Here is a 23,390-nt window from a genome sequence, read left to right on the forward strand (position 1 = left end):
AGGCAGAATTTGTGTAAGCTTATGTTCAGAATTGTTATGACAGAGTAGGGCTTCTGAAACTGTGCCATTTGTTCTGTAGTACCTTTGACATCTGGAAGATAGAATCAAAATCAGTAGAAATTCTTTATGGTTTTGATGTGCCTTGTGAGTCATAAAACCAACATGCAAAAGCAAGAAGAATGTTGAAGATCAATATGCCTGTAACAAGAGAATAAGCTGAAGGAATATTTTTAGATTAGGGGGTGTTTTCATGGACTTAAGCTACAAAAGTTAGAAAGGTCCAACTAGAAAAGTAACACTCTACATTTTATTCTTAAACTGACAATGATTGCTTCATTTTTCTCAATTAAAAAAAAAAAAAAAAAAGAACTGTTCAGTTCTGCTGAATAAGCTTGGCAAGGAAAGCAGAGAGCCAAATGCAGACTTTCTTTAGACTCCACTGGGGAAAAACTTGAAATTCTGCTCTTGATTAGAGTCACAATGAAAGGTGCTACTGTGGTCCAGATCAAGTGGGTAAATAGGAAAATAATGTTTGTGATTGTAGAAATAGAATATAATCATTTGAGATTCACAAGCAGAAGCTGATAAGGACAAAAATGTGATGCATTTGATCCTATTTTATTCCCTTGGAATTTGGACTTCAGTGTTGATTGTTCCATTTTGGGTACAACAATCCTAAATAGATTAATGATCTTTATCCCCATTTATTTTCTATTAATCTGTCTTGGGGCATAGGAGCGGGAGGGGGGTATTTTGATTTGTTTTCAGCAGCTATGATGCCATCCTAAAGAATCCTTTTGCTTTCTAAAACCAAGAACATAGCATGGAAACCAGTAGGAATTTAACATTAGAGGTCAGATAGTATGGAGGTACTTGGAAAGCTGTCTATGGACATGTTTTGTCCTAGATATTTTTAGTTGGATGTCATAAACATAAAAACATCAGCAGAACAGGTAGGCATTTCTCAGAAATAATATTACAAAATTTTATCTGCATTGAAAAATCATTTGCTTACCTAGATCTCTGCTATTATTGCTGTGTGCTGTTGTAATGATCATTAGAATTTAAGAGATTTTGGAGTCTATCTAGGAAAAATTTAGTCATCTGTCTCTTCACTCAGATCATCAACCTGTCTTTCATGTTTTGGCAACCTGTTTAAAAGGTTACACAAATGGTTCAGTGATTAAATGAGCACATTTGCAAAAAACTTGCACATTATTGAAAGTTAAATCAGTAGAAAGTAATAAAAAGGAGTATGATAGCAATTAAAACTTTTTCTTCAACAAAGTGAAAAGCAAAACTTTATCTTTGTTTGTAAGACACTGAAGAATTTCCATGCTTCCTTAGGAGCATTTATTTTGCCCTAATATATTCATCAAATCAAGAATAGAACAAGTATGAAAACAATTTAGCTGTGTGTTTCTTCACAGTTTAGATCTGTTATCTGACTATGCAAGAGCTGAAACTTCTGCAATGTGCCAGACTTCAAACTCTTTGTTGTTCCTGTAAATATTTGTTGTGCATTCATTACAGTAATAAAATCATTGAAACAGTAATATTTAACAATGATGGATTTTTGGCAAAGTGTTTGTTCCCAAGCATTGAAAAATCAAGAAAATCCCTCCAAATAATGATACACAATATTGTATTACTTTATTTGCTTGTCATCTAAAAGGGACAATTGATTTTTTTCTTATTTATTTACTTACTTTGAAAGTGGTGGTACCTAAAGACCCATGGAGGCTAAGAAAAATTAAACTCTTCCAATACATTATAAAATTGTAATGTTTTGCACTAGTGTTTAAAGAGTATTCTTATTCAGCTTAAGGGCTGTTAAGGATTTGTGTAGATACAGGTGGTAATTCAAGATGAGGGCATAGTGATGGCTGCTTTTTAATGGATCAACAAAAGATTATGATATGAAAAAGCCAGCTATATTGATGCCTGTCAATTAATATATCCCATGATTTTACATTTTTTAACATTATGTGTACTTGCTCTACATCAATCAAAATTTTATAATATGTCTGTTGAAGTATCTCACTTGGTCTACCTGGAAGTATCTTCTAGCACTAATTGATGGCTAATTTTGTTTGGTGGAAGCCACAGTTTCAGTAGTTTTAATTTGAGAACTATTTGAACCATAAAGGAAAATAAGTGAGTGAAGCTATTCAAAAGACAAACCACAAATACTGAATTACTGATTGTGTAAAAAGCAAGACTATGCTAATGAGATTACACCAGTCCTTTTCCTGTTACTTGAGACAGATGTAATTCTCTTATTTAAGCAAAGTGTTTTAAAGTTCAGTGTATTTGTACAACCCCCAAGGAGAAAGACACAGATTGTCTCAGACAGTTTTAATTCCCACTTTTGTAGTTTCCTATAATTGCTTGGATTAAATGTTGCTTTCAAGTTTTGGTCTTGGCAGTGAAATCAGGGGGAGTATATGACTTCTACAGGGGCTGTACCTTGGAATTTTTAGTGAGCGGTGAATCAGCCTACTCATCAGAATCTCATATTACAGCAATTTTCAACATTTATATTAAGGAAGATGTGTTTAAAGTGGTGCTCTTACATCTCTAATTTTGGTCAGAGTGATTAAAATGGTCTTTAAATAAGCACTTAAATATAACAAACAGATTTGAAAAAAAAAGTTTCAAATTTAAATTAAATTATTCACATCAAAGTAAGTTTATCTTGATGTCAATTAGAACTAAATTTAACTTAATTTGATTTAATAAATGTTGTACAAAATCTTGGCTGCTGCATGTGGTTACCAGGTAGTACTACCTAGAATTCTCCCTCCTACCCCATGCCTTTGTATTCTAGGACAGGACAGTCTTTTAGGGTGTTTCTGACTCAGGACTTATGCAGACAAAATATAGTGGCAGAAGTCTTTAAACTTACACCAGCTTTCCAAAAATGGCATCCTACCAGTGTTCTATTGTGTTTAATACATAATATTATTCATCAGGTAAAACATTTACTGTATGTGGTCATAAAAGCAGAACAATACAGAGATACCTAACTGTGCAATTTAACATAATTTATTGTTCATATTAGCCAGATCTTCCAGCTTGTTGTAGTATACAATGTAAAAAAAAAAAAATTAGGACCTAAATCTTTCTATGCTGATTATTGCCTGAGAGTAAGCTACAAAGCCAGAGAGAAAACATTTTCCAGTAGCTGCATGGGAATTTTAGTAGCATTACCAATAAATAACCAATATTTTAAATACAATAAAACCTACTTTTATATGTGCTAAAAGAGTCAATGAGTAGTAGAGGGTGTTAACGTACATGCTTTTCTTGACAAAAACCACGTAAAATGTATGTTGCTGTTATGAACAGATGGGAGACTGATAGAAAACTAGCACTTTATTTTACACCACCTGGGTTTGATTCATAGCCCTTGGTACTGTTTTCCTGTAGCACAAGTATGGCATTCATTGAATTCTATATAAAAGAGTAAGTCTTGTTCTCACAGTGTTAAAAAAATCAATGGCTAACTGCTGTTTCATCTTTCAAGCTAAAAAAAAGTGTCCTACCACAAAAGCAGGATAGAAGATAAGACAGTGTTGACTGTCATGTCATTTGTCCTTTGTATCCTTAATGGCCTTAAGATATCATTAGTATGTTTGGGTTTTAAGCCTCTCTGCATATAATGAATGAATTTTGCAAATACTACGAGTGGCCAACATAGAATTGAATTGTTGATAGACTTTGAAAATTGTCTGCTCAGTGTTTTTCTGGTTTCTTATGTATATTTACCACTTATTTTCTTTCTTTTGCAGATTGTAGTTTTGCGTGAACAAAATGCACACATTCAAAGGAAAATGGCAGCTGGGGAAGGGTCTGCTGAGTCAGAGCATATTGAAGGAATGGAGCCAGGGCAAAAGGTTCATGAAAAGGTATAAAAATGTTAGTTGTCATTCAGTCTAACAATCCATATGATAAATAATCAGGCTTTAGATTTTAGTAATGTGAATATTTTATGGGATGTCCGTTTAGAGTATTGTCTGCCTACTGAAACCAATATGAAAAAAATGAGCTTTTTTAAATGGAAAACAAATGCAAATTGGCAGGTCCTTGCTCTTTGATAGGGTATTGAGTTAGATCCATAGCTTATAACTAACTTTTCTTGGAATTTGTTGCATTATGCTACAATTATGAGTACTATATGCTACTGATATATGCTACATAGAGAATAGCAAGGTGCACTGGCATGTATATGTGGAAAGCTGTGTATGCAAACATTCTTGAAAAAAGAGACCCTAAGGGGGTAACAGAGACACAAAAACTAGAAAAAGTAATTCTGCTCTATGCTGCTATAGATACTCTTCCAATTTCTGTCCATGTTCGTATAGAGAGAAGCTACATAGGACTCCTTCAGTAGGAAATAGGTATGTAGAATTCAGGCCAAGTATTTGCTGCTTAATGCTGAGAGACAGCAAAATGTAGACACTGATTAAGTAAAAAAGGTTTTCTCCTTAGCCTTAGATTTCCACATTGATAAAAACCAAATTGAGCATCTTCCTCTCTTGCTTCAGAATTAATAAATTAAAATGATAGCGTAACATAACATTTGACAGACAGCTGAAATCAGTAGAGCTGCTGCTTGGATCTCTAATTGTGCATTTTTGTGTAACGCCATATGATGAACAGTGGCATAAATCATACTTAGAAAAAATAGCTGTCATCATTATTTATTTTATAGTCAATCCAATTTACGATGGAGCACTCACAGTGCAGGCGTTAATTTTACACAGTTTGCAGTTTATGTGTTTTTCCTTTGAGTAATATATATGGTTGAGAAACACACAGTAAACAAATGCTGTTCAACTACACTTCCCTTTTTGCAAAACCTTATTCACAGACACATCTGTGAAATTTTTATAAACAGTGTTCACCCCTCTCAGTTGTGCTTTTAAATCCAGCTACACTGTTGAAAAATCTCTGATTTCCCATTTTCTTTGCAAGCCATGTCTTCTGATGTGAGCTATTGGGTTCGCTACTTACAAGCAGAAGTAGGAATAAGACTATCCATCCTTAAGAAATCTGCATAGTTCAACACTCATGAGAGGAATGAAGTCCAACATAACATATCATTATCATCATTTTTTTAATTGAATGTTTCTAGAATATTATGTCCAGAAAACATCTGTGCTTCCTAATAAAAACAATTTAGGTTGGTTGGGTTAAGCTGAAATAAAGGTTTTTGCTCCTTATGGTAATGAAAGCATACTGGGTAGGGATTTATGAGGAGTCTGTATTGATACCAGACCAACCAATGCACTCTAATTCACATCCTCTGCATTAGCTGCTCTCTACCTTTCTGCATTTACATTGGTGGCCATCATCAATTCGTTATTATTGAGGAAAGAGAAGCTTAAAAGCTAGAAAATATGGAAACTTGCAAAGAGGCCAACTTGCACAAAGAGCTTTAAAGGACTTTGGAAAATAGTTTTAAAGAACATCTGACAAAGATCACCTGCTGAGGCATTTGAATTAAGATGCAACCATTTCTGTTATCAGATATTCTCCTACTTAGGTCTGGCTTGCTGCCACCCAGATCCTTTACTGAATCTCTAAGGACAATTGCCTGATTGCCCCACAGATAAAAGCCAGGAAAGAGAGAGTTCTCAGTGAATAAAGGGAAAAGGGAATAAAGTGAATGAAGGAATTAGGAAATCTGGGGATGCTGCAATGGTGGGACTGAACAGCCAAAAATAAGATATTGGGAATAAGGAGTTTGTTTTCACATAAATTCATTGTTTCCTACTGATATTTATTTCGGTTTCCTCAAGAACCATGAAAGTTGAATTATTCAGTAAAACAGTATTTTTAGAAAGGATCATATGCATTAAGAAGCATTAAAGTTGTTTTGAAAAACAGATCTTCTGAAGTTGTACACCTTAAATGTCCACCATTTGAGCTGTAATTGTATTTTGCTTGTTTCCCTCTCATAATGGAGAATATTCCTAAATTACGTTCCACATATTATAATTCAGATATTAAAAAAGCATTGCAATAGTTCTTTGATGTCAGTGGAGTTTTATCAGAGATTAATTAGCCTGAGAAATGACTATTGACTACATCCATTGACTATGACTGCATCCATTTCAAAGATGCCATGGCTGTATCAAAAAGTTTCCTGCTTGAGAACTCCAGTTCAGCATGAATTTCTGTTACACTGCAGCCACAAAAGCTAAGTATTTCAGTGAAGTGTAAATCAGGGTTTTGTCCTTGGAAGCACACTGGTCCTACCTATAGTAAGGGCAGTTTTACCAACAGAAATTTGTAATTCCCTTCAAAACAATACCAGATACAAAAGGAAGCAGATACATATACCAGGAGAGGTGAAACAGCCTGGTATTTCTGGTGCCATGAAGACCAGATGCTACATTTTATGAAGAATTCAGAGCCTTATATACTTACTTTTTGCAAGAGCTAAACAGCTGGGTCTGTTTTTCTTTATAAAAAACCTCTGGCTGTCACATTGAGCTTATTTAAGAATCATGGTTTTTTCTTCTTACTCATAACACTAACATATTACAATAATTAAATCAAATGTTCAAATTAAATCAGTAAGTTATGAATGTAAAAATCTGTGAAAACATTGATAAAAATTGTAGGCATTGTATTCTGTAGGAGTAAAAGGTGTTTTGCCAAGGCAAACACAGTGAGCTAAAATGTTCAGAGTGCAAATCTAAATACTATTTATAAAAGTAGCAAATGTCTTTCAGAATAATCATCAGAATCTGTTCTGGGTTTTGGACTTGATTATTTTTGGATTTTCAGATGCATGTTTTTATATGATTAATAGAAATCTGCAGAAAACTTCCAGTTTCAGCTTTTACTGAAAAAAGTTTATATCACATACACACCTTTGTTTTGAATGAATAAATAAAAAAATCTTTCAACTGACAGCACAGTGAAATGGCAGAGAAAGGAGTGAAGGAAGGACTTATGTATAAATGTGATGTATAACAAATATTGGGAGCTGTGATTCTTGCCCCAAAGCCTTTACTTTCTACATTAGAGAAATAATACAAAATACATTTGATTAGCAGATTATGAGTTTATTTACAGTAAGTGTGGATATCTTTCTGTTTTTTAAATTATATCTTTCTGGAATAATATTGATGAAGCTAATTAAAGAATCATGTGCTGAGGAGGACTTAATGAATGTTGATGGCTTGACACACCTGGGGAGGTGAGGAGTATTGGGTGAAAGGAAACATGGGTAAAAGCTGTGGCTGGGATTGGAAGCCTTCATGAATCTAAGGACAGTATGCAGTGTTCTTTCAGAAAGAGTCTAGGCAAGTGTTTTGTAAGTACTGTTCTGCTCAATAGTTTAGTTTGGCTGCATGACTATGAATACTGTGCCCCACAGTGTAGCATACAGAGCTGCATTACTTATGCATAATTTAAATGATAAATCAATAGACTTCTCAGATCTTTTTCAAGGAAACAGTTCTTTGCTTGTTTCCTATAAATTAGTGTCCCTTGCATTCATACAAATTTCTTTTCCTTTTTACCCAGTAGAAACCCCTATATGCTACTACATGTTCAAGTACGGTGATAGCTGTCAGCAAGGCTGACTGACCTTGCTGGGTGATTTACTGCAAGGAGTTGCCAGGAGATAATTTCTAATGGTAGAATGGGGAGGCTACTAAAAAAAAGGTGCTAGTCAAAGCAAATGAGAATTGATTTTGTGTGTGTAGTTTGGTTGGAACAGCTAGATAGCCCTCAAAATAAAGGAGCAGTAACTGATTTCTGTCTTTCAGAGCTGAGAAAGTCTGCTAATACTGTAAAAGAGAAACAGGCAGGCATTTTGGAAGGGACCAGCAACAAGAAGAAAAAATGCTCACCCATCAAGTGAACACCCTCCCATCCCTTATTTTGCAAAAGAACTAAAGTGGGACAGATGATCACCGGCATCAGAAAGATGAATAAGAGCTGAAAGCTGATCAGGAAACAGACATTCTAGATCTTTATCTTAGTAACAAAACTAGGAGTCTTTTGATGGCTAAGTAGAAAGATCACTAAAGTGAGGATGTTTAGAGAGGAAAGTGCTAGAGAAGGTAGCTATTTTTACACCAGTAGTGTGGTAGGGAAGAAAAATTTCAGTTGAGAGAATATTGTAATTGATAGCTAATTAGAGGTTGGAGACAATTCAGAGTAATAGAAGAGGAGACCTCTAATGACCAGATTACTGCCTGGCACAGACCAAAATGTGTGAAACAACCTAGAGAAGTAGAATAACTTTTAAGTACAGAGGCAATCAACCACTTAGAAATGACTGTGACAGCTTAGGTTTAATGCTACTGGTTTTGGTATAGCTTTACACACTCTGGTTTGTGTGCTGGTTACATGGATGATGATCATGCTTGTTTAGTTTTCCTTTGGTTTTGGTCTATTGCATAGCAAGGTGTCTCTGTTGGTATCAGTTTCTTTGAATGTTTTGCATGAGGCGTTTTAATGGAATGGGGTGGAAGAACTCTATACTATAGTAAAAAGCATCCTCTTATTATTGTGGTTATTTATTCTTACATCTCAAACAGCATCACTAAGTCTTACTGTTTGCAGCATTGATTTTTACACTTGCTTTCATAAAAGTAAATGACCTTTATAATTTAACTTGGTTGCTACTTTACTTACTGTTTTATATTCCTATGGTATAGAATTCAGAGAAGTTTATTTGACTTTTGAAGTAACCTGTATTTCTGTCTCTTCCTTGATGATGTGGCCTTCATGACTGGCTTTTCTAAGCTGAAAGGAGCATCTCCATCAATACAAAGCTAAAAATAATAAAAAAAAAAACTTCTTTTCTCTCAGGACTTGGGACAAAATTTTCCAGATTTCCATGTGAGGACCATTTTAGGGTTTAAATAAACAAAATCACAAATAAAAAGGGAGAATACACATACACACAAAACCCCAAAGTTTACACCATGAAAATACTTGTTCTAGGAGTTCTGAGACCAGAATTCTGAATTTTTAGGTTATTTTCAATTATCAAAGGTACCTTATGGTTAGACAGAATTTAATTTAGTTCTCTGACATGGAAATGCTTGTGCATATGGACATCCTGTGAATCACCTGCGCTTGTACAACCAAAACTAAGAGGCACAAATTAGGAGTTCTGTCACATTAATGAGTCCTGTCTCTGCTGCAGGTTGTTCACAAATAACCTCATGAGATCTTATTGGTTTCCTCCTCGCCACTCTCTGTGGTTAAAGTGTAGCACAAAATATGTAAGTAATTACTCGTGGATAGTATTTAGACCAGATATTTTGTGTCAGATGTTTTACAGCTGGAGAGGAAATAGCACCTGGAGGTGCTTTTTTACTGTTCTTGGGATTTCCTTTTTAAAAATTAGGTTTTCATGTACATTTCACCACATACTTAGTTGAATATAAGTTCTTTCTACAGAATAAAATGGAAAAGAACTTTGCTGTATAACCTGGGACAATTTTACCATTTCTTTTGCAAACTTCTGTAAACTGGTGTCCCTACTGGTCCTTTGGGTTTTTTAATTATTTTACCTTATGTGTAACTCCAGTTAGTTTGCCTCCAGTGTTATTTTGCTACTGTTTAATTGAAATGGCAGTATGAGTTAGATTAACAAAGACTACAGTATTCCAGATTAGCCTTAATTTACAATTTCTCATGGTGTTCCTTTTACACTTTATTCCTTTTCTTCGGTTTTTTTTTTTTAGTAACCTAGTCTGCAGCTGCTTTCCCTTTTATTCTCTCATGTAGAGAGCAGCAGCAATATGGGGGGATTTATGGTTATTTGTAATGCTCCAATTTGCAGTCGTTCTCCCTGCTGACACTCCTATGTGAACAGCAGATTGTCTTACTGCTGTGCTTTTTGGATCTTGAAAGAAAGAAAATCATGTTCCAGCAATGTTATTTTCCTTTTCATTCTTTTCAGTGCTAGGGAACATTTACTTTTCTCTTCCTTTTCCACACACCTTAAGAAATAAAAATTTTACTTCTCCCCCCAGATATTTCTTGTTTAATCCCTATTATCCCCTCATCCCTGTCTATGCAGTGTGTCATCTGTTATAGTTAGTACCATCATTGTCATCAGACTTACTTGATGATTATTCCATCCTTTTTGTTTCTCCTCCAATCTTGTTTGACTATATTTGAGTGAGTGTAAAGGCTTTCTTTATGAAGGAAGAGTATATTTAAAACCCATAGTAATAACCATGTTTTTTATGCAATATCAGTTACTTATCTAGTGTGGTGATATGCTGATGTAACAGAAAAAAAAAGCAAAAAAAAATCCTAGCTTACAAAAACCCACAGCAGGCATCCTCTTGCTGTTGCTCTTTCCCTCATTCTTCCCATGAGAGGAGGGATGCAAGTGCTGCATTGCTGGGTAGAGATGTCATTGCTCATAAACCTTTGTTTGCTCTTACCTAGCACAAGGAAAGATGTCTTACACTTCTCTTGATCCTTTCAGTCCAATGCCATCCAGATTTCTCGTGTGGCTGAGAAAGCTGTGGAAAGGGGCAGGAGCAGAGGCCAGAGCCCTCCCAGTGTGTGCAGCAGTGAGCACACACGGCAGCTGTGTGCACCTGCCACGTCTGTGGAAGGCAGGAAAGATGAGGGGGGAATTTTGTCATGATGCTACTTCTGCAGCATTGAAGTCTCAATAAGTAAATGTGATAGAAACAGATGGACTGTTTATGTTGGGTAAACCAGTTAGCAAAAAACCCTCAAAGCATTGAAGCATGTGAGCTGCTTGTCACATTTCTTTAGTCGGGGAAAAGTAGCCATTGGTCTTAGATTATTTCCTGAGAACTAGGTGAACTTAAGGAGTGTGGCCATGTGTAGCTTTTTCATGACCACTTTTGATAAACAGCATCCTAAAATTTGTTGAAGACTTCATCTGGATGATTAACTTCTAAGACAGATCTAGGCACCATGTACATTTTTTTTTTCTCTGCTAGAATGTTTTGACCAGTTATAAAGCTTTCTTTATCATTCCCTCTTTAAAGATTTCCTCATTAGTTCAGATTACTTCCAGTACTTTCTTTTCCACCACCCCAATTTGACACTATTTCTTTCATTTTTGGCCATTTGGGGTAGTATAGGGATATGATAGTTAAGAATGTCTATTTTGAAACTTTTTTTTGAGTATACTTTTCTGAAAAGTTCTCCTGTAGTGCTTCAGGTAATAATTAGCAGATATCCATTCAATTTCATTGTTTCAAACATTCAACTAATAGTTTATTTACAAAGGATTGTAATTATTATAAAGCAACAACATTGTAATTGATTTATTAATTGCAAGGTGTTGAAATTGATGGACAGCATCCACAACTAGAAGCTCCTTAAATACCAGGAAACAAAAAAATTCAACCAGATTAAAAAAATTCAGCAAGAGAACGAACAAGAAAAACAATCAAACATGGACATTATTCATAAAACTGATGATAGAGAAGATGCTGCAGTTCTGTCTTTCCAGCTTATTCCATAGGAAACTTCTCAGGAGAAGGGGAGGTTCCTGTTCCTTTCACTCATTCAGAAAGTGAATTGGAATCACCATCTACAGAATGCCTTTCCTTCTACTGACACAGCATATTTTCACATTCTTGTTCAAGCTATTTTTGTGGGAGAGAGAAGGGGAATTATTACCACAGCTGTTGATAAAAGCCCTCCTTAAAAAACTGAGGAATGTTGTATCAGGTATTTCTTGAACTAGGACTTAATAACTTTCTACCCGTGGTCTTTCAAAGTGATTGCTGTATGTAATGTTCCTATATAATGGATATATCATAAAATAATAGCAAGGCATAAAAGTGACAAAATGTCGGTTAAAATCCCTTGGTAAACTTCTAAAGCATGCTTCAAACTTCAAAATACACCAGATTTTAAACTGAGTTTTTAAAATTTTATTTATGTCTTTACAAAAGCTTTTTTAAAATCCTGATCTTACTCAGGAAAACAAAAATGTTGATATTTTTAGTAAGTTGGAAATTTAAAATACCAACCAGCTCTATATATGAATACAGGAAAAATTTAAAGCAATGCTGAATGATGATTAGAATTAAACCACTAGGTGAAAAGAGTTCATCAAAGAACTAAGAGGGAAGTTAATGTGCATAGATCAAAGTACCTGCATACATAATTGTCAATCACAGCATTGGTTTAGTGGTGAGAGACAAATGGTAACTGCAATATCACTTGTCTTTCCAGAAATCTCAGATACCAAGTAAATTAGTAGAAAAAAATTGTTCTTCAGACTTAATTTCTATGAGGTTTAGTTATTCATATCTTAAGGAAAAAAGTTTCATTAATGAAAGGAGAATACTTCTCTTGCAGTGAATGTACTCCCAGATCCCACGGGTTGCCATTTCATAATGAACAGGGTTTGTGTCACATAAGGTACATGAACATATGCCATTTATTGCATTTGAGATTTGGTTTTTGGCTTATTATAACTTTGCAGCATTCCTGGACTGCTCTTTAGAGAACTGCAGGGCAAATTCCATGCAAGATAAAATTTGCTAACCTGTGGAAACTGCTAAAATTTCTGTATGAGACTATAACTGTAAAAGAGATTATAATTGTCATAGATAAATCTTTATCTTAAATTTTCAAAATTTTCAAAGTATGATGGTTTAGTTGTCTTATCCTGTTTGAGAATTTGAGTATGGTTTAATTTGTGACTGCTACATATTAATAGCATTTTGATTCAAGCAGAATAATTGAACACATTCAAAATACCAAACTAAGTGTAAATAAGTTTTTAATTTGCTATGGTCGTCTTGCCATGGTGTCCTGAAAGTAAATCAACAATGGTTCATTAGCTAACATAAAATATCTAAAGTATAATTAGATAGTATAAAGAATGCAACTTTCGAGCTGAGTTACTTGATGTAGTGAATTTTTAAAGTAATTTTGTTCAGTCATGAATAGTGGGGCAGGTGATCTTGATCTGGGTTCATTTTATGGCTGATTGAGAAAAGAATGCTGTTGAAGCCATTATTTAATTTTCTTAGAATGTGCCAGAGGATTTCTGTATAAATATATTTAGACAATAATAGTACAAACTGCTAATGAAAGCTGGTTTCCCCTCAGATGCTGCTAAGAATTTTTCATATCTACATTGATGTACACATTATCACCTGAGAACAATAAGGATCTTTTAGGATCAATATTTCTCTATGATGTTTAAAACTGTAGTTACAGCAAAATATTTTGCTCCTGTGCTTCATAATATAAATTTTGCTGATAAAATTGTACATGATCAAGAAAGTTAATGCCAGGTTAGGCACTTTGGTTTTATTTTTTCATGTTGCAGGTCAAGTCAGATATTTCTGATATTTTTTTGTTCATTATGCCTGTTTTTTTTCACATGAGAGTATTAAATTTGTATGAAACCATAAGCTTAGCCTATGCTGGAAAAGGTTAATGTTAATATCTGTTGAAATGAGGCAATACCAGCAAGTCCTGCTGGTGAACGCACTTCTATCCTGAAATCATTCATTTGGAATATAAATCATATTGCTGAGATCATATCCCAAATGCAGCATGTGTTATGGAATTTTGATTTTTTTTTCCTTTGTAACTATATTCACACCAAGGCTTTTAGCAGCACATAAATTACTTCAGCAGAACTTGTTTCTAATGTAAATCTCACCAGTATGTTGTCCAGACTGAAAGCACTTCCTGGTACACTGAGTTTGTGATTTATTAATGTTGTTTCCTGTCTGCAGCATGGTATATTTTGTAAATGATATAAACTTTATTTAAGTTAAACTGCTATGTAAGTTTAGTTAAGAACAATGAAAGCAAATTGATGACTTTTAAAAGTATTGTTGTAATCTGTACTCAAATAGTCATAATGCCAAACTAAACCTTTTTATGTGTGGTATTCTGCTCTTAATGCAAGCGTTTACATCTCTCTGTGATGCTACTTTCTGGAATTTAATTATATGAATTCATGTTCTGTGATTTTTTTTGTAGCTATACCTATCTTATCTACTGTGAAAATGTTTTTTCCCTTCCTAGTTACTTTGATAATTTCTAAAATAGTCTTTTCTTTAGAAATTCTTTAGCTCGAGCCCACGTTAAAAGATAATTAATCAATGTTTCTTCTCAATTAACAGCGCCTATCCAATGGCTCAATAGACTCAAATGATGAAGCCAGTCAAGTTGTTGAGCTTCAGGAGCTGTTGGAAAAGCAAAATTATGAAATGGCACAGATGAAGGAGCGTTTGGCTGCACTGTCTTCTCGGGTGGGAGAGGTAGAGCAGGAAGCAGAGACTACGAGAAAGGAGCTCATTAAAACAGAGGAAATGAACAGTAAATACCAGAGAGACATTAGAGAGGTAAGGAATTCACCATGTTCACCTCATATTTCCTGATTGTTGTTCCTTTGATATCCACTGCAAACTGATAGAGGCCAATGTATATGAGCAGCAAAAGTTGAGCACTGATGAAAGCCCTTAAACATAGGAGACAGAAAATTTAAGTTGAGTAATGGTACTAAAAATGTATTCCTTCCTCTTAATAAATGAAAGTAAAATTTAAATTTCCCTCTCTTTCCTCCTCTTAAATTGTGATGTTTCTCAGTATATCATCTCTTAGGCAGATATTCTCACTATGTGTGGATGGTTGGTGTCTAGAATCTATTTTAGTATTCATTAGTTACCTTCCTGTTACACTGTTCCTTTTCAACAAAAGACTGGGTATAGCATCAGTGCCACAGTTTAATTGACAAGATGGAGTTGTGTCATAGGTTGGACCTGAAGATCTCAAAGGTCTTTTCCAACGTAGCTGATCCTGTGATTCTGTATCATAGCTACAAGAAATCCCAAAGAATTCTCTTTAAAACTGGAAATAAACTACTGAGCCTACCTTACAATCCTGTCTACTGCTAGCATGAAAATTAAACTGATATAAAATTATGTAGCATTTCAATTGGATGGTTCCTGATGGGGCTTTTTCTGTCTCATTAGGCAATGGCACAAAAGGAGGATATGGAAGAAAGAATAACTACGCTGGAGAAGCGCTACCTCAGTGCTCAGAGAGAATCCACCTCCATACACGACATGAACGACAAGCTGGAAAACGAGCTGGCCAACAAGGAAGCCATCCTGCGCCAGGTGCTGCACCTGCATCAGCCACTTCTATTCTTCATGCACAAGGAAAACTGATGGCAATTTACTACATGAGGTTTCTGTTAGGTTAATCTGTTCAGTTTTAATCCACACATCACTTGATCTAAAATTCCTAAATTGTTCCGCATCTCTAAATTTCGGATCAGCTATTACAGCTGTGTACAATAATTTCAATGTGTACATTCAATGTTGGAAAATAACTGTATTTTCTGATAGTCTTGCATAAGTGCACACAGTCTTATTCCCTAGGTAGTGGAATATCTTGGCTTCTTATGTGACAATTTTGGAATTTTGTTTTCTAAAAAATAGCTTGAGCTGAAAAAATTCCTTTCTGCAGAAAAGATCAGAATTTGCATACAATATATTCTAATGATTTTACAAATGAGTAGAGTGCAAATACAATTTTAAAAAGCTAAATTAACTGAGAATATGTTTTAAGAAAGCTTATAACATGACTGTGCAGCTTTCTCTCGTGGTACTTTGTTTCCATGGTGATTCCAAATCTGGAATGAACACTGGTTTGTAATTTGAAGAATATGATATAAACTGAAAGCAAACATGAAGTGAATATAAATCATCCTGTATCATTCAAACCCAGCCTCAGCATCAGACTTTTTTTTTCCTAGCATGTCTTTAAACAATTTAAAGTGCTATATGGGAAATTAGCCTGTGTGATGTGATAATTTCTGCTTCTATAATTGTATGCAGATATATTTGCACACACAAGCACACATCTCCCTGTATCTGTGTGTGTATATATGTATTTGATACTTCTTCAGGGAAACTAAACCATCAGAACTCAAACTCTCCAGCTTTTGCCAGCTTCCTTAGACTATTTTAAGAGGTGTCTTCAATTGTCAGGGGAAAAACCACCCAACGATGGAAAAAGTAAGGTACTTGTGTCTGAGTTCTTATTGTTGCCAAAGTCAAGCTGTGCTGCAGAGTTCTGCCTGCTCAAAGCAGGAATCAAAGCAGCTAGGCTTAGAGTATACATAATCAGACCTAAAGTTGATTTGCAGCATGGAGATGAGAAAAGCCTGGCTTTCCATGCTTTTTGAAGGATTAAAAATAATCTAAAATCACACTCCTTTTTCACTTTTGTGTTGTATTACCTGGATTGAACAAGAAAGCAGCCACCATAAAAAAATCTTAATTGTGTGCTGCATCTCAGTAGGCCAGAAGATGCTGCAATTATAAAAAGTCCTCCTATTTCCCTCTAATAGTTATCACAGCTCACTCAATTTCACCTTTGTAAAATGAGATTTAATTGTAATGAAATGTCAATTTTAACTTTTCGTAATGTGTGATTGCCATTCATTCAGAAAATTATATTTGGCAATTTATTCGGGGAATTCTATGCTTTCAGAATTGTACTTCTTTCCCATTTTAGCTCATATGTACATTTTTTCTGTAAGGTGGACTGTATTTCCATTTAGAAAATCCTCATTTTACTGGTGCCAAGTACTATTATTTTGCCAGATAAATACCACATCTATCAGTGGAGCTTTTTCTTCTTCATTAGTGCCATCTTACAAGTCCTTTTATTCACCTTTGTGAGATCCTTGAGCCTCAAATCAGTAAAAAGACTGGCAGCCTACATTGTTCCACGCTTGAGTTAATACCTCTCCAGTAACCTCTCCCACACTAAGGGTTGTCTTGCTGTTAGGGAGTTTTGCTATCATTTCACTGATACTTTAGAAAGGGAAGGAAAATCCTTAATATTTATTTTTTTAATACTTGCTTATCTACCTTTGGCTTTCAGTTGGAAGACAAAAACAGGCAGCTGCAGGAGCGTCTCGAGCTGGCTGAGCAGAAGCTGCAGCAGACGATGAGGAAAGCTGAAACCTTACCTGAAGTGGAGGCTGAACTGGCTCAGAGAATTGCAGCTTTGACTAAGGTACTGAGAAATAGGCTCACTTCAGAAGCCCCATTGTTTAACACTGATTTGCAGGCTGATTCCTCACCTTAAGGACAAAACAAAGGTAACATTGTACCAATTTGAAGGAAGAAAATGTTTCTTGATAAACATGTGAATGGGAATGGTTTCAATGCCGTGTTTGTAATTCTTAGCATTTTTATGACAGGAAAAGTAGTTATTTGTAAGTTAGCCTAGGCTGTGCTTACAAGGGAGTCATGTATTTCCAGTACAATTGAGCATTACTTACTCTAGGAGGACTCATTTTACTGTGTAGCAGTTTCTAATTTAAGGGTAGGCAGTGAGGGAAGTCCCTTTCCTACAGGTGCTTAGTTCTTCTGGATGTTTTCCTATACTATGTATATAAAAAACATCTAGTTTTATTGCAATAAGTGCTATAAAATCAAATCCTTGTGGCACATGGGATCATTTGGGCAACACAAATGAAGGCAACTTGCAGTACATGCTTACAAGGTTTGCTTTGAATAATTCTTTGTATCATATATCTGCAAAGAAAAATGTGAAACTGAGTGATTTTCATTTTTTTTCTTATAAATTTGTTATATGGCTGCTATCTTACAGAGAAAAAAGAAGATAAATTTTCAATAATGCTTTTTATATTTGGACTCTGATGCTTTCAGGTGTGCATGTAGTTAATAATATAGCTCAAGTATTATCACCTTCCTAAAGACATATAATGTGGTTTATGCTTCGTCTCTTGAAATCAGACAAAGAAAAATGCATTTAAGACACTGTATAATATATAATTCTGATTTATCTAAGCTTTCCTTTCTCTATTGCCAAGGAATGCTTCTATTTATGTGCTTAGCTGTTTTTAAAATTGATGGACCTTTTGCAGGTCCTTTGTTTTCCATATTTAGTGAAGCCTTAAATGCTGAGCAGCTCATTAATAAAATCTGATTTTTAAGTAATTTAGTTAAGCAGAAGAAACAAAGAAAGGAAGGCTTTCAGTAATCAAGGGTTTGTGCTGTCACTTTAGGTTTGTATGAATGGGTGTCAATCTGAAACAAAGACTGAAAATTGGGGGAGGTGGTGGGGGGAGGAAGGCAAGAAGAATCAGCAAAAAGAGCTACATGAAATACCAAATAAATTTCATTGGATCTTAATAAAAATTCAGGTGCACAGAAGAGCAATCCCTTGGCATTTTAACTTTTTTTCTTCCAATTGTTTCTGATTCAGCAAATAATCATATATTCTAATGCCCTCAGTAGCTTAAAAATACTGTTTTCTATTTTAAGAGGATTTTTCCTGAATAAGTTCTCCAGCAATTAGCCACCAGTAAGTATTTGGCAGTCTCAAGCATGTCTTTTCTTGCAACTGCATTTTTCCTTGAACATATATTAATGACAAAAATTGTAAGAAGAAATCCCATTTCAACCATGCAGAACACTCAGGGACTTCCATGAGATACTGTTGTTATTGTGACCATAAAGCTGCAATATACATCTCCGTTTGTCTTCTTACATTGTTTCATGGGATGTGGTTAGAGAGCTGTCAACAGAGCTGATGATCCACCCCATTTCACTTTGATATACTTGATCAAAGTTTTTGCCAAGCAAGAAACTCTGAGAAATAGGTTGTAATGCTGGTTCTGCTCATTTCTCAGTGATTACATAAAAAACTGAAGATATGTATTTCATTTAAAATTGTGCTGCCTTGGAATATATGACGTGAAGAAGAATGTCATAATTTGGTCAATAGGCTAAATAGGCCTGTGACCTATGTGTTTATTTTTGTGTATAATTTCTTTGCAAACTGCAGAGCTTATTAAAGTGCTGCTTTGAGAGCTCTGGAGTTTAAAGTCCATTACTTTTCATGGATCACATAAATGAGGCTCTGAACCAAGGATGCTGTTATCACTGCGGCTTACTTAAGCAGTTTTGAGTTAGCTAGCTGGTGTGCTCTTACATGTGGTCAGCTATTCACTGACAACTGCAAGTCCTGCCTGAGGGGCTGAATAATGCTTAATTAATTTTGCCTTGGTTGGACTTTGTGCCAGCATACCTGCTGTCTGTAGCACTCAAATTATCTGGCTTCAGGATCCCCAAAGCCTGTCTGCCTGAGCTGTGTGATCACTGCAGTGTCTATGTGTACCAAGTAAAAGAGGAGCCACCAAATCAGCTACTGTTTCTGCACTAAAAAAAAAAAAAAAAAAAAAAAAAAAAAAAAGTCAAAACTGATTCTCCTTCCTTTAGTACTATCTCAGTGAAAGTGGCTTCTCTGAGATTAATGGGGTTACAATCATATGGAAGAGGTGAGTTAAGCCAAACATGCTTTATGTGTATTTTAAAATAAAGTAATGTAGGTTATCTACTACGCTGTGGGTAAAATATAAGAACAATTACTTACATGTGGAGATAAACCAGAAAAAATATGTTCTGGATTTGTCTGTGATTATTCCCCACCTCCACCCCAACCCTCATAGATTTAAAAGTTGCATGTTGCAGTTCTGCATTCAATTTTTTTAATACTCTTGCTCATAATAAATCCAGGTTGGGATTCTGCAAATGAAGGATATAAATTGCCATCCTTCTATCGTGTCAGTTTTTAAAATTAGTTGGTTTTCCTTTTTTTAGGTATATAAGCTAGTGATATGTCTTTCTGCTACTTTTCCATGCCCAAATTAGTTCGTAAGGAGTGAACTTCCAAAAATTTGGACTATACAGTGAACTTGGATAAGTACCCATAAATTTAACTGAGTCATTTGAACTTTTCTTTGGCTTTGTTTTCACTGTGTTCTGCCCATTGGGTGACACCTGGAGGGTTAGTCAGCCCCTGGCAGACTAACCTGGAACAGCATGATCCCATATCCTGTACTGTCCCGCCTGGCCATCACACCAGTACCTGTCTGGTCATGACAAGTGGCACAGCTCTCAGCATGTATCCCAAGATTTAGATTCCCATGACTCATTGAGCCACCTTCTACTCACTCTCACAGTATTGGTCTGTTTGCCTGCTCTGGAGAAGAGGCATTTCCTAGTAGAAAGAACCTTCCTCCTGTATTAACCTTTCTTTATCCCACAAAATGTTTATTTTCCCCAGAAGGGACAGACATTGGAGCATCCAGAATCTTCAGATGTTTAGTCTATCAAACACAGTTTCTCCTTGCATGTGTTCAAGGAAGGGGCCTGTTAGGGTTGGCCAGCATCCACCTACTTCCATTCACTCACCCCCACTAGCAGTCCTTCACCCCCTGGGTGCTTGTGCAGCAGAGGTACCAAGTCACTTCTCTGATCACAAGACATTTGACACCATCATTCCTGTATGCAGGTCACCAAAATACCAGCCACGCTTTTCAGCTGCTCTAGAGAAGCACTGAGATGGAGAAGAGGAAACCATACCATAATAAACCACATTTAGCATAGTAACACCTTCAGTTAATTTTAAAGGTGATAAAAAATGACTTGAGAGTTGGAGGCAAGTGGGACATAATGCTTGTTTTGTGTCAGTGTGGGGATGTGGTTTGCTTTAAGCGGGGAAGAAGTTGCAAAACAAGTAAAAGGAGTATGTCTGCCATGAAGAGGATGGAAAGAGGGGAAAGAAGTTCCCCTGCAAGGAGTGGATATAGTTAATACAGAAATCTCTCTGAGAACAAGAGAGAGAAAATATGATGTGTTGACAGGAGAAGAAAGTTGATAAATCCTCTTAGAGGCAAAAAAAAAAAAAAAAAGAAAAAATCTTTGAAGGGGAGGGAAACCAAAGAAATTTTCACATTTACAATATCTTCTGTCTTCTCAAAAACAACCCTCTTACTTTGCTTCCCTTTTCTTGGGAGACTTTGCCCTGATAGGAGGAGGAAATGAAAGAAGCAACTTTGACAAAGCTAAATTGAAGGAGGTGCTTACTAAAAAGTTAGAAGGTACAGAAAGTAATGGGAAAACAAAGGAGGGGAAAGAAGATGTGACTATCTAGTGACTGAAAGGTTGGGGTTTAGAAAAAGGGGACACCTGAGCCAATTCATTTTCTCACATTGTTAACAGGTTAGATGTGAGCAAGGAGCTGATAACTTTGTGAGCTGTTGCGACTCTGTCACCTTGATCACCTATTTTCACCTTCAGTTTCATAGTTCAGTTCAATAATGCATTATTTCTTTCTTTGTGAGTAACGCCTTTATTCCAAGGATAGACTAAAGCATAGGATGCCAGTAGAAAAACTGGAGAGTGCAAGTGTTAAGAAAGTGTCAAGGTCTCAAAACTGGGGGAATTGATTGTACCATTAGAGAAGTTTAGATTTGTTCCTGCAACTCAGCACAAAAAAAAATAAATATGGCACCTATATTATACAAGTGATTTCTGCATCTGAATATGGATTTCTTTCTTTTTAACTAAGATACAAAGACCTAGAAAATGTGCAGTGCCATCAGTAGCAGATGATGTGAAAGCAACATCTTTTTTGTGGGCGCATTAGCAGCAGGAGCACCAGCAGAGTTTTAACAGGGCTAGAGATCACACAAGCTGCTTTGGTATTCCCTCAATGCAGAGTTTTCCTGGCTGTTACTACCTTGTGCTGGCTACTCCATGGCCTAGAGAGTGCAAAGTCAATTTTAAGACTCATGCTTGTTTCTCCTAGGGGTCAGATATCATTAGCTTTTGTCCATATATTTTTAGTTCAGTTTAAGGTGCATGATTTCCCAAATCTATCTTTAACTGAATGTTCTGGCTAAGTGCTTTAAATGCTAGTTGCTGAATATCCTGCAGTGTGTCTTATTAATCCTTCTGTACAGAGTAGGAGCAAACAGGCATGCAAGTCTTACATTGAAGAAAGAATGTAGGGTAAGGCCTACCAAGCAAGTAGTCATGTAAGCCCTACTTTATGGTTTTTAACTCAATTAATTCATAGTAAAAGTAGTTGGAAGAAATCCAGCTTTTCTTTAGGAATCTCAGTCCACAGTTGTCTATGCTGTCTCATGTGTGCCTGAAATTCTGCTGCAAAAGCGTGACAAGCACTGGTGTCTCAGTCTCTGCCTTGTGCCTCAAACTACAAAGCTGAGATGGACACATTCAGTACTTTATAGGCTGCCAAGTCTCTCAAAGAGTTTATTCTTTATTATCTCTGGGTCTCACTAAGGCAAATGAGGAACAAAAGAGTGTAACGGCCACAGGTATATCAATCCTGAGCGGATGCGCTGGGGAAGTCCTTAGGGAAGGATTTGCTAATCCCTTATCTAACAACTGACTTGCTACAGGGGATTTTTTGTTTGGAAGGGTCTCGTTGAGACCTGGTTGGGGGCCTTCCTCAATATAAAGGGTGGTGGGAGGTGTTGCAACCCTCATTTTGGGAGTGTGTTCCAGCTGGGGACACTGGTTCCTGGAGGTCTTTGTCTGCAGTGGGTTCCTGCAAGCCAGAAAAGATGGGAGTAGGTACATGTGCTTCTGTCTGCCCTTTTGATTCCCATCCCTGCTGCAGGGAGCTGTGCCTACAGTTGGCACATAATAACCAGTGGTTAAAATCACTAAGCAGCTTTAGAGCCCAGAGTAGATACTAAGTCTGTGCACCTGTGCTTGCTCTCTGCCAGACAAGCACTTGAGCCTGATTATTGAATATTTTGTCTATGAAATAATTCAGTCCTTTTAGAGTGATACAGAATAACACTTTCAGAACAAATGGTACATAAGGGAAACATAAAATATTCTAATGCATTTGCAGTGTTTAGAATAATGACGTTTGATTTGGTTCTAAGGCATCTTGAATTTTAATTAATTTTCAAGTTTCTCTGTTCTACCAAAGAGATGAAAATACCTTGCTGAATTATTAAAGCAGGAAAAACTTATGAAATAATAGGTAGCTCTAAGAATCTTAAGGGAACATCATGTTCTTTCAAGAATATTGTCTATATAAGAATTCAGATAACGTACATAATTCTGAGAATAATTTCATTCCTTCTCTTTTTCCCAAAAATTGTTAGACCTAATATCACAATTATTTTCTGCATTGAGAAGATCTGCTAGACAGTTAAGCTATTATGGCATGGTTTGGACTGAAAAATTTACATTTTATTTTGAAAAAAAAAGATTAATTATACAGCCAACTAGACACACTTTCTTTTCAAGGACAGGTTAGCACCACATTTCAGAGGATGTGAATGAGATCCCTTTGAACTTAGTGGTTTTACTTTAGTTTTCTTCATATTTTGAATTAAGCTGCAATAAAGTGTATTGAAATGATGCCTTAAGCTTTAGCTTTCAGTTTTCCAGGCTCTGTACTGCAGCAGTACATAACTCTGACCTTCATATAAAATGTTAGCACGTTCTCCTCACGGTTCAGTTAGGCAAAACAATCCTTTTCCAGGCAGAGAACCAAGAGGA

General features: G+C 35.8%; 1 protein-coding gene across 11 annotated transcripts in view; it reads left to right on the forward strand.

Moving 5' to 3' along the window:
* The window catches only part of PPFIA2 (PTPRF interacting protein alpha 2), a 290,199-nt gene that overhangs the window by 209,768 nt on the left and 57,041 nt on the right, over nucleotides 1–23,390 (forward strand). For all 11 annotated transcript variants that reach the window (XM_063154956.1, XM_063154954.1, XM_063154955.1 and 8 more), the window contains 4 exons: nucleotides 3,795–3,911; nucleotides 14,136–14,357; nucleotides 14,988–15,134; nucleotides 16,912–17,046. In XM_063154956.1, coding sequence (XP_063011026.1) covers nucleotides 3,795–3,911; nucleotides 14,136–14,357; nucleotides 14,988–15,134; nucleotides 16,912–17,046 — 621 coding nt within the window. The remainder of the gene's footprint in view (nucleotides 1–3,794; nucleotides 3,912–14,135; nucleotides 14,358–14,987; nucleotides 15,135–16,911; nucleotides 17,047–23,390) is intronic.

Source organism: Melospiza melodia, chromosome 4, assembly GCF_035770615.1.
Source record: "Melospiza melodia melodia isolate bMelMel2 chromosome 4, bMelMel2.pri, whole genome shotgun sequence".
Taxonomy (NCBI): domain Eukaryota; kingdom Metazoa; phylum Chordata; class Aves; order Passeriformes; family Passerellidae; genus Melospiza; species Melospiza melodia.